At 33.2% G+C, this 12987-nt stretch overlaps 1 protein-coding gene across 1 annotated transcript in view; it reads left to right on the top strand.

The window, feature by feature from the left end:
* Positions 1–641: 641 nt before the first annotated feature.
* The window catches only part of Lama2 (laminin subunit alpha 2), a 571380-nt gene continuing 559034 nt past the window's right edge, over positions 642–12987 (top strand). Inside the window, exon 1 of the mRNA XM_071613037.1 lies at positions 642–810. Coding sequence (XP_071469138.1) covers positions 699–810 — 112 coding nt within the window. The 5' untranslated portion in view covers positions 642–698. The remainder of the gene's footprint in view (positions 811–12987) is intronic.

Below are 12987 nucleotides of genomic sequence, written 5' to 3'. Positions count from 1 at the left end.
TGCAAAACTTTTATCCTTTAAATAAATGTCTCCTGGAATAAGGGGAAAGCTTTAATTCTAAGCATTATATTGATGAGAAACATTTCAGGAGATCAAGGGGCGTAATTTATTTTGCCAAACCTCTGTTGCCTTGACAGCCTTATATACCATCCCCTGGCCTGAAGTTCAGGGTTCCCAGGGGCCACTTGAGGAACTCTGGAAACTTGGGTGGGTCTTGAATTACCTGGATTCACAACAGCTGCAGTTTTGCCAGGACGTTCTCAGGAGCCAGAGTTCCTAACTGTACGGATTTGCCACAAATAATGTTTTCCATGTGTAGGGATTTCACAGATCCCAAAGTACTTTGGTTGGTGTCAACAACTTTTGTAATTTTAACGAAGTTTAGGTAATGGATCAGGCTAAGGAATGATCCCATCGCAGAGGAAGGCGCGCTGTGGGAAATCCGGTCTTTGCAGGAGGACCCTTTAAAGGCCTGAGCCTGGGTGTCTGTGGGGCCGAGCGCCTGCAAAGGGGGAGAGCGGGGGAGTGTCCTCTTTCTCCCCCCACCCTCGGGCGGCGGCTGAGCCAAAGCCAGGGAGGACTGTCTCCTCCTCTTCCCTAGCAGCTGCTGCTCACTCAGCTCTCAAACCAGGGCCAGGGGACCAGGCAGAGCGACTCTGAGAAGCTCCTGAGAAGTGGATTCGCTCCGGGCCACCACGATGCCGGGGGCCGCCGGGGTCCTCCTTTTCCTGCTGCTCACTGGGGGCCTCGGGGACAGCCAGGAGCAGCGACTCCCACAGCGTCGACAGCCACAGGCGCATCAGCAAAGAGGTACCGTTGAGGCAGGAGCTTTTTGATCCGCATCCTTTCCAGGGGCGCGGCTCCTTACTTGTCCTTTCTTCCCAGAGTTGCTGGCTGGGACCGCTTTCTCGCTTTGCCCTCAGGGAGTGCGCTTTCGGAAAAGAGGGAGGAAGAGTGAAGCAAGTTCACGTTCAACTCCCTGAGATTCGTGTAGAGGGAATTACCTCCAGGGACGTGGAGCGCTCTTCATTGTTCATTTGTTTCTAAGCGGTCATGCTATCTCTGTGCTTTCTGTAAACTGATTTATGAACTCTTTCCAAGAGGCAAACTTTTCCAATTGGGGGGAAAAAAAAAGAAAAGAAAAGAAAAAGAAAATAAAGTTTCTCCAAATCACATTCCATCCCTGCAGGGAAAGGTTTCCCCAAGATGTAGTTCATCTTGGAACTTTATGGAGGGCAGCTGATGCATCTTTTTTTAATTTTAAGCAAGTTTGTTTCCAATTATTTAAATGGGATTTGTAAAGTCGTAAAGTGTGTGGATTTTTTTTTCTTCTTTCTTAGTAATATTTCCAGCCTCACCTTTTCCATAATCACGTTCCCTCTCTGAAGCCTGTTTTTGTTGTAGTGAAGCTTCTTTTCTTGCTTAAATATAGAGGAGACTTTTAAGTCCTGTGTATTTTAAGACACAGCGACCAGATATACACTTCGGGGGCTTTGGAAAACAGTTATATTTAATGTAACTTAAATTATTCTCATCGGAGCATCAATGTTTATATGCATATCATTTCTGAAACTCTTGGGAGACTTTGAAGTGTTATTTTATCAGGAATTTTAAAAGAAGCACATTGCAGCATTTTAAAACAGAATTTGTAACATTATTTCAGAAAACATTGCTATTGGAAACCTGAGTCAAAGTAAAATGTTATTTAAGAAATACATAAGTTTTGTTTTAAATATCAAAATATTTAAGCTTTGGGAAGTTTGGATAAGGCTGAATTTGCTAAAGTTTTGAAATATAGTCATCCCTTTTTTAATTAATTGGAATGAAGCCATGTCGCATAGTTTTGATGGTTGTTCTTGTTATAATCTAGACTTTTTAGGAGTACTGTTTTTTAAAGGATTGAAAATATATCCTAATCTTCTCGCTTTAATAATAACTCACTGTTTATATATTTTATAAAATAAAAATGACCTTGAGTTCACTATATAACGTTTTTTTTCTTTTATTTTTTGCTTTTCCTTCCCTGAGAGGTTAAATGGGGTCATTGTGGCTTAAATAACAAGATTTTGAGACAGTGATTTTAAGAATATCTTTAATGGCTGCTTTAAGAATACTATTTTAAACTATTAATCTTTGTTTAATTACATGATGTGTTTTAATAATACACGGTATTTCATTACTGTTAGGCATCTGGCAGAGAGGAGAGGCTAGAACACCAATCCTTCTGTCCACTTAGAACAGGACAGAAGCTTAAAGCACGCAGAATAGTGAGCAAGTGGGTTCCTGAGAATTTTTCCCAGCACATACATGTGCTCCTGCCTTTTCTGAGGTAAAATTAACAGTCTAGGCATAGCGAGGTGAATGCAGAAATGTTTATAATGCCATAATGTTGAGAGATTATTACATATTATATAATAAGAAATCTTGAGAAAAATAACGATGATGTAAAATCTACCATAGACTACAGTATTCTGTATTAGATATATTATCATTATTATAGGCTATTTGCAATATATTTGGATGTCAGCTCTAGAATAAATCGTTGAAGTTCATTCATTATAAAAGTACATATAGGGCTGGGGATGTGGCTCAAGTGGTAGCGCGCTCGCCTGGTATGCACAGGGCGCTGGGTTCGATCCTCAGCACCACATAAAAATAAAGATGTTGTGTCCGCAGAAAACTAAAAAATAAATATTAAAAAATTCTCTCTCTCTTCTCTCTCTCTCTTTCTTAAAAAAAAGTACATATAAAATATGTTTTGTGACACCTTAAATTTGTAGGTCTTTATAATTTGAAATGGCTTTTATAACATGATCTGTTTTTACCCTCAACTTATTATTCCACTAGGATCAATTTAAAAATTGAGGTTTTAAGTAGCTGTAACTTGTTCCATAACTGATAAGAATAACTTAATTTTAAACAAATACAATCACTTTCCAGATTTTTTTTATGCTAAAAAATCTCTTTTATGGTTTCAAAATTCCTTATTTCATTTTTTTCCTTTTTCTCTCTCTCCCTTTTTTTTTTTTTTTTTTTTTTTTTTTTTTTTTATTTTGACATGTTTGCTTTTTGGTGGTATGGTATTAATTGATTAAAGGAAGCTTTCAGTGAGGATCATTGGAAATGAGTTAGACAAGTATTTTCTTGCCTATCATCAACTGTTTTTTGATTATAGATGCTAGCACTGACCTTCCTGACCAAACACTAACTGTGTAGGAGTTCTGTTTTCCTTTATAGTACCAGGCCAATTTATTAAGGATTTTGACGTGTAGCAACAATTTTTAGATATTGTAATGGAATTAGAAACTTAACCAGATTTTTTTTTTTTTTTTTTGCTTTTTAATTTTTTTGTTAAAATCTCATGTGGTTTCTAAAAAATACTGAATTATAGAATGAATAACACTGAATAAGTAAGTGTGGCAGTCCAAGGAAATTCTACAACTAGATTTAAGATCAACAAAATAGGAGTACAGCATAGTCAATGATTCTACATTTCAGCAAGGCAGTGAATAACTTTTTTTTCTAATTTTCTTGTGAATAACACATGCAAGTGGGAGCATAATGGTGGGTAAATTGCAACTGAGTGAAAGTAGTTTGCAAAGAACATTGCAGAGTGGATCATGGTCAATCTGGAGAGAAGTCTCAAGTAGTGTGACAGAAATTTTCTTATGTTCAACTGTCAGTAATGATTTTACGGCAGACATAAAATCCATGCTTATCATAATGTCAACTTGTCCAAATATGATGCAAGTGGCAAGCGGTGAATAAAAGGATTAGCCATTTTAGAGGTCTTCACAGCTTGGACTGTGAACTAAGCTTACATGAATCTGACTTTATTTTTCTTAACTGGAGTTAAATAATTCTATACACCCTCTTCAGAAAATGTATGATGTCCTTTACATGTACAAGGATGAATCAAAGAGAGGATGAGAAAGGCCAGTTAGAGTTGTAGCAAGTGTAATATGAACATATAGTATGGCATAGTGACAGAAAATTTAATTCGCTTTCATACAGAGCTCATTGATGCAGACAGGTCTGGTCAATGCATTTAGGTACCTCATTGACAAATAGGAATAAATTCAGAGGAAGGCAAATAGAAGAGTCAAGGGTCTGTAAAGCTTTTCAGAGGAGGTATGTTCCAAGGAAAGCATTTTGACCTGACGAAGAAAAGATTTAGGGAGAGATAATGATAAAAGAAATCCTCAGAGTTTTAGAAGGATTGTTACATGACAGAAGGACAAAACTGTCCTTTCTGAAGCCTGAACAGGTTTCCATAGAAGAATATGACAAAGAGGAAAGTTTACGTTCAATAAAATGGAGTAAAAGGTTGCCTCTTCCCCGCCCTTCCACTCTCCTCCGCTCCCCACTTTGAGCAGCATGCAACAACTGGGTTGTCTTTGGGACCCTCACCTCTGGAAATGTCCATGCTGCAATCAGATGTGCAGTTGCAGAGATGCTTTAGGAAGAGATGCCTCTGCTGAGAAAAAGTTGAGATGCATTAAGTCTAAGTTCTTTTTTGTAATTACAATACTAAGTCCTAGTATTGTAATCTATTGTTTTTGGATTGTATACTTGTGTTTAAATTTCCAAATTCTTATAAATGTCAAGCTAATGTTAAATGTATTAAAATGAGTGTTTGGATGCCTTCTAAAATTTAAAATAGAAAACATGTTTGAGACAATCCTCACACATTTTTGGCAAGAATGTTTAAACATTTAGCAATGAATTTTCACTTCACCACCAATTACATGATTTTAAAACATCCTGTGTTATATAAGAACAGTTTATAAATTTCCTAGGAAATTTTCAAGGGGTTCAGTGGGATCATAAACCTAAAATCATTATGTTTTTATTTTTTCTTTTGCTACATTATAACTGTTGACTTATTTATTATATATTGACCTACTATTTTAGTAGAAATGATTCATAACAGATAAAAGGTATGGCTGATAAGAATATATTCAAAATTGACTATTATAGATATGGAAGAATTAATAAAATTTGTATAAATTTTAATTTTATATTTTATTTTACATATCAGTGAATACAGATTTCTATGTTATTTCTAAGGATTTTCTATCCTAGGATTTCATGCAAAGTAATGAGCTGAATCTATCAAGATTTGCTGGGTAGCATGAAAAATATGCATATGCTTTGCCAATTCTTCCTCAACTCACTTCAGTTACTCTAGCTGCTAAAATATGGGGAAATCATCACCTGCACTTATAATAAGTAAAGTTTTCACCTTCTGCAGATATAATCATTTAAAGCTCAAATAGGTATTTCAAGTGTTCTAGTTAGATATGACCATTGTAAGAAAAAAATAAATCTGAATTTCATAGGAGGTATTAAATAATAATAAGAATTTCTGAATTAGTAGGATTTCTTGAACTTTTGTAGTATACTGCAAAAATTATGACTCAGAAAAGTTTCCTTTTTTCATAAACTTCACATCTTAAAATTTTCTCAGTCCCCATTTATCTAAAGCAGAACATTGTCACTGTTGGTTTATTTATGCATTTGCTCAATACTAATCATTCATCGACAATGACTAATGTACTAGACATTTCAACTTGGACCTCTGAGACTGAAGCAATTCTTTTGGTCCAAACAGATTTAGCAAGAATTATTAATATTTAAACTTTATTCTGGGTCTCAATTTTCTTTCATAATATGTTGTAGGATTACAGAAGATGTTCACAATAACTGGTCACAATGTAAGTGGGAGGATTGATACCTAATGAGATCTAGAATAGGGAAACTAACCTCAGGTCACCTGTCCAGTAAACTTTTCAGTATGTACTCTGTTAGTAGCTGTAGACTGTATAAAAAACATCAGAAGGAAAGGTTCAGTGGCCACACAGATTATTTAGCTTCTAATCTAGAAAATTGGGGCTTAGGTTTTATATAAACTCAAAACTTTAAACTGGGTAGCCTAAGCAGGCATTTAAGCAGAATCCCAGGTGCAGTCAATGAGAAAACAAGATAGAGGTTAGAGAAAGACAAAAATGAATTTGCATGTGGTTCTCAAGACTCGTGCCAAGCTTAGTGTTCATCAAATAGACTGAAACTAAGCTAATTCTGGGCTTTACTTTTTGGAAACACTGAATTTAAAGATCAGAATTTGTGAATGAAATAGATGGGATTAGGTCTGGGTGTACTGGAATGTGGTTAATGTGTTCAGTGAGTAAAACACACACACACATACACACGCACACGTGAAGCTCTTGTGGAGCTTATATTTTGTTGTGATGGAGATGAGGTAACAGGCATATAATGAAGAAGTGATAATATGTATATTATATAGAATGTAGTGAGTGATAAATGTTCTAGACAAACAAATACAGTAGGGTAAAGAAGCCAGGAGTTCTAGGAGAGGAGAGAGACTGCTATTTTAAAAAGACTGGTAAAGTTAGGCTCAGTGAGAAGCTCACACTTAAGTTACACTTGATTATGATGTGAGAGTCATTCATACAGACATCATGTGGAAGAGTAATTTCTGTGCAGGGAACAGATTTATAATTTACAGCACAGTGAGAAGGATTAGAGAAGTAATGGGAGCTGGATTACATAGCATGTTAAACATTGTAAAGATTTTGCCTTATAGTCTTAGTGAGATGGGAAGGTATTGGCAAATTTTGAGCAGAGTTTAATAAATGCATGAAGTCACTACTGTTATGTACTTTCTCAAATAGGCCCAGATCCCTGGGACTCAAGCAACAGTCTAAGGGTAGGATTATGTTAGGCCGTCTCTTGTCTCAGATGGTCCATTCATGGAGGATATTAAAGTGGCTCCACATTTCAGAGCATTCAACTTCAGGTCTTTTCACCGTGAATCTCAAATGTATCTTTGGATGCTTTTCTTCTTTTTGTCATCTCTCAATACTATTTCATAATACAAAGTCAGTACCTCAGTAAGAGCATGAGTGCAAGCCCTTTTATTTCCCCCCAGTGTATCTGGAAACATGTCATAGTTTCTTAGAGCAATTTTAGCTAGTGTGTACTTTAAAACAAAAAGTAAGTTACTTACAATCCCACATGGACCTACGTGTATATTGAAGTTCCCTTTTTTATTATCCATTTCAATATCAAAGCTAAAGTTTAGACACTATTGTTAAAAGTGGCACAGTGATGTATTGATCTGATGACTTCTTTTATGAAATGGACTTTGAAATGTTACCCATTTTTACAATCAGAAGCTTATTCTATGCTCCATTTCGATTTTTATAACTGCTTTAAGGATCACTCTAAGTCTTACAGTAACCTTTGGACTAAAGTAATGCAATTTTGGCATGATTTAATTCTGTCATTTAGAACAAAAGTTACATGAAGAAAATTGCTTGGCTTTTCTGTTCTTTCCTTCCCTCCTCCCTCCCTCCCTTACTGTTTATTTAGTATCTGCTTGTGAATAAAAGAGGGCAATTAAAAGAAATGAATTTAACTATTATAAATTTTAAGAAGATTTGTACAGCAAAGCTTCACTTAAATCTTTCTTATTAAAAATTAGTGGGTCTTGCTCTCAAAAGATTGTTTTGAGACAATCCAAATTTCCATATTGAGTCAAAGCTAAAGACATTGTCAAAGATGTACCAAAAAGATTAAAAATGTTTTCTTTTCCTTAAATCATCTTTAATGTGAATTTTAATGTGGGAATCTTACATTATTTGGAAACATACCATTTAGACAAATATCTTGGAGTTTGTCTATTAGTGGGTTATTACTCCTAACCCCAGCCTTCCGTGACAAGCTTCCTCTAGTTCAATAGCAAGTTAATCTATGCAAATCCCAATAATGAAAAACTGAGGACCTGTTTAGTGTCTGGCATTTAAGAAAGGCACTTCAATAGTCCCAGGATCTCAGTGGACCACTGAGCTGTGCTCTACCTCAAGGCTCCTCATTCAATTGGTCTTTGGTGCTAGAGGTAGATTGGTATATTAATATTTAATAAAGTGAGCATTGATCAAAACCTTTACTTACATAACAAAGATTTTTAGTAGATTGATTCAATTAATTTATTTTATAGCAGGAAAATTATGATTCCTAGCAACTTGTCAAGGAAAAATAAAATTTCCAATGCTAGTTTTATATTTAGAAACTAAACAGCAATGGGGGAGGCGAAGGCAGGAGGATCACAAGTTTGAGACCAGCCTCAGCAACTTAGTGAGACCCTAAGCAACTTATCAAGATCCTGTCTCAAAATAAAACATTAACAAGGACTGAGTATGTAGCTCAGTGGTAAAGTACCCCTGGGTTCAATCCCCAAAACCAAAAGTAAAAAATAAAAAACTAAATCATGTCCCTCCTCCTGATTTTATGAATCCTGAGCCTTCATCCTTTTTAATAAAATACACTTAAATTAATATTTTCATTTCTGAGTTATGTTAGTCTAATTTGAAATCAGAGATTCATTAAGTATTGTTAAAGAGTAAGAAATTTGAGGAGGAACGTTCAGGGGATACCTTTATTTAAACACAAACTACTTAAAACTGTGTAGAAATATATGCACACATATGTCATTAGTTAAACCTATTCATAAAGCATTCATCAAATTTTAGTCTTTAAACTCTTAGGACTTTGATTCCTGGACTATAAGAAAGTATTGATTAGTTCTTTTTTGGCATTTGTGGTGTACCTTATAGAAGTTACTTAAGTGGGTCAGAAGCATAATGATATTTATTATGTAACGGTTTCTTTTAAAAATACTCGATTTGTAAATGTCAGTGAAGGAAAAGAGCAAGAATAAAACATATATACCTAAATACCAGAGTGGGGTTAATTTAAAAATTTATCATCAAGAAATTTAAAGCTTTGCTATCTTTATAAATAGATTTAGACTTCCATCTGAAGTGAACTCAGTTAAGAGAAAGTTTTGCAACCCTCTTAGATTCTTTGAGGGTGTGCATGTGTAGGTATGTAGTATGTGTGAAGAGCAGATCATGTGTGTATTATTTAAGGCTTAACAATCACAGTACCTAATTAGTATGTTTAGTATCTTGATCATTAGTTTTTTGTTTCCTTAAGTCATTAGATTTTTTTTTTGGTATCAAAAAAAAAACCTAGAATAAGGGACTCTAAGAATTGAATTTCTGGAATTTCTAGTTGCCTTGGTGAATGATTACGGACCAAAGGATAAATTGTAAGTGGAATAATTCTCAGTCTAATAACTATTGTGTTAAAACTCTTAAGGTATAGCTTGTAATATAGAAGGTTCTATCCCAAAATGGAAGTGCAGATAGTAGTTTTCCAGATCAAATATGTGTTTTCAAAAGCCTATGTAGCTGTCACAATTGTCTGGCTTATTGCCTGTCATATATTTTCCAGTTACTTTCAGTCAGAAGGACAGCATGAATCTGTACAATTGTCATTTTGGGGCACTACCTTATTTATTGATTTGTTGTGAGGTGTTTGTGGAACTTAGACTATAAAACATAGCATGTAATGAGGTCTCAATAAATGTGAATTTTCAAGATGCCTAAAAAAATGAAGTTTAGAAATTATTATGGTGTTGAGAAATGTTTTGGCTCAGTGAAACACTTTTCTACAACCGTGTGGCATAACAAATTCAACTGGGATTATTTATGAAATAATTTGGTCCTATATTTAAAAACAAAGATATAAGAATTCAGTTTTAGTTAGAATTTCTATCACAATCATAATCAGAATAAATAAATAGTATTTATTCTGAACTTCATGGCATAGCCTACAGTAATTATACTTATCACCATATACCTACTTACACTTTCAATTTCCACACTCATTTCTCTATTAGGGAAGTAACTGAATAGTAGAAAGTATGTACATGGGAGATGGTAAGAAATGGATTCACTGCCAAGTTACTAAATAATGAAAAACAAAGGACTCAGTCAATGGAGCTTAAGTTTCCTCTTAGTGAAATAGAATTGTTAGAAAATACACGTGAAAATAATTGGCAGTTAATCAGGACATATTAGCTCTTTCCTTTCTCCTTTATTATTCAAACATAAAGCCCAACAATTATATTTGTAGTGCATATGACTCACCTCTTTGCTTAAGAAGATCAAAATATTCTAAATTTTGAGTATTCCTTAAGAGATTATAGATGGCAAACTAACTCATTGTAGAGGGGTTGAAGAATTCTGTCAGAGTTACCCAAGTCAGTAACAGAGATAAGAAGAGACAAGTTCCTATAATTAGCTAATAGTTATGTTAGTAGCTCAGTGTGAGAAGTGATTTAAAACAGGCTACACAATGGAAATTTTAGCTATTCTTCGTGGCTATTTATACTTCAACTGAGATAATTGAAATTATGTTTTAAGACTCTCATTAATAAGCATCCATTTATTAAGTACTGATAAACTCTAGTTTTAGAACTCCTTTAATGCACATAATGAATTTTCCTTTAATATATGTAATGAGTTTAGAAAAATGTGTGGCACATAGTGTCCCATAAAGTTTAGTTAGTTATTATGAAGCATATGTCCTTATTGACACCTGCTTGGGTAGAGAAGACAATTTATCATATTTGACACACAATATTATTTTAGTATGGTCTTCAGTGATCTTCAATGGAAGCCCAATTGGATTATAGGAAAACTCTCAATATAAAGAAATTATATTGATATTCCATAACCACTAAGATGAAAAAAAATGTTCTTAAAACACATTACTTAATGCCAACAATTTTTAGGGTGTTAATCTGTGTATTGAATATAATGACAAATTTCAAAAAAAAAAAAAAGAAAAAGAAAAACTACCTCGGAAAATCATGCAACACCTAACATATTTAGGGAAAATTGATTTTTAAAATTAGGAATATTGAATTTTCAAAAATATTCAGATAAAACACTTTCTATAGACCCTTTACCATCAAAAACGTTTCAAACATACTGAATATATAATGTTCAACTGTTTAATTTTTTATTCTGATAAATTAGAAAAATATCAATGGATTTGCAATTGGAACTTTAGAATAAAAGTCTTGCCACCAGCCATCCCAAAATATATTATAAACATTGTATATGTCATTGATTCTGAAACAATTTTTGATCTAAAAAATGGCAATAGACTGTTAAATCTATCTCATGAGATTTCTGGAAGAGCTAAATGAAATATGCCATATAAAGAACATTATTAATAATAATGTTTAATAATATAATAAATGACAAGGCTGGCCTTAGGCATTACTGAATAAATTGAAGGTTTGCTGTGATTTCCTTCTCCCTAGTAGCTTTTGATATATTTAGTTATATATTTTCAAAAGCATATAGCACATGGTTTTCAAACATGATGCAAATTATTTGTTTAGTAAGCATTATACACAAAGCATTGTATATTTTGAAAGCATATATACATTACTACAGAAAAACAAAATTGGTATCTGAAAAATACATATTAATTTTCTACAAATAAAGAACAAATCTTAAATATTTAGTGAAAATATAAAAATAATAATAATAGCTCAGGAATTCTCTAACTTTTTGAGTCAGGATTCCTTTATACATTTAAAAATAATTGAAACCAACTTATATATGGCTTATATTTACTATTTTATTGTAATATAAATTGGAGTTGGAAAATTTGAAAAATATTTGTTAATAAAATAATAGTAATGTAACAATTACATGTTGACAAAAATTACATAGCTTTATGGAAAACAATTTTATATATAAAACCTAATTAAATACCTTAATTAAAGTCTAGTTTAGTAGAAGAGAACTAGGTTCTCATTTTTGTCTCTTAATTCAAATTATTATATATTTATTTGGTTTAAGTTTATAAAGAATTATACAGTAACATATCTAGGAATGATGCCAAGAAAATCTAAACCTATATAAGTGATATTTTTGTACTGTTATATTAAAATTCACTGCTTTATCTTGCATTTGGAAAGAATTTTATTCATGTGTTCTAATATCTTTCACTGATTATTTGGAACATATTGATCCACTAAGTTATGCAGATCACCCAGAAATTAACAAGTTTTATTTTAAAACATTTTAAAATTATATTTTTATATAATCACTGATCTAATCAGCAAAGTATTTAAATATTAGAACTTATTAATCTCACAGTGGTAGAGACAAGATTTTCCAGATTTTATTTTCATTTGCAAGTTTAAATATAATTATTGATCATTTTTTTTGTAACAAATTACTTTATTTCCATGAAAATATCTATCAATTAACTAAGAATCAAAAATTATAATTTGTCAGACACTTTTTGGAGTAAAAAATATATTTCCCCAAAAAGTATTATTCCTAATGTATTTAGGTTTTTATTTTTTGCAGTTCTGAGATCAAACCCAAGCCTTTAAACATGGCCCATGCATGACATCCCCACCCCTGATGTGAGCAAGTTTTAACATGAATTTATTAACTTAGTCAGTCCTTGGGGTTCAAAGTGAGCCCAAGGGCAAAGTTGGAACTGAACTACTACAAAAATGACTCTTTTTTTTTTTTTTTAAATTTGTAACATTTTTGCCTAAGGAAATAAACAAAAGGAAAGAGTATGTCATCTCTTTGTCAATCAAATATCTTTTTAAAATTTTGTTTTTGTGTTTCTCATTGACATGTAATATTTGTATTTCAGAGGTACAGGAATGAAATTCAGTTTGTAGATACAATGTGTAAAGATCAAATCAGTATAGTTAGCATTTATAACTCATCAAATATTGTTACTTCTATGTGTAGGAACCATCAAACTCTTATCATCTAGTTATTCTGAAATGCACAATTGATTTTTGTAGGCTTTAATTTCTTTTTGTGACATAGAACCTTAGAACCTTAACTGTGCTTTGGAACCCATTAGCTTCCCTCTCTCACTATTCCCTTCTGTCTATGCCTTCTACCATCCAGTGACCTCTATTATATTCTCTGCATCTATGTGAGTGACTTTTTTTTAAACTTCTGGATAGTGAATGAAAACATGCAGTATTTCTCTTTCTGTGCCTGGCTTACTGTACTTAATATAACATCCTCCAGTTCCATGCATGTTGCTGCAAATGTCAGG

The sequence above is a fragment of the Marmota flaviventris genome, chromosome 6 (genome assembly GCF_047511675.1).
Source record: "Marmota flaviventris isolate mMarFla1 chromosome 6, mMarFla1.hap1, whole genome shotgun sequence".
In the NCBI taxonomy this organism is placed as follows: domain Eukaryota; kingdom Metazoa; phylum Chordata; class Mammalia; order Rodentia; family Sciuridae; genus Marmota; species Marmota flaviventris.
This window is presented reverse-complemented; position numbering and strand designations above follow the sequence as displayed.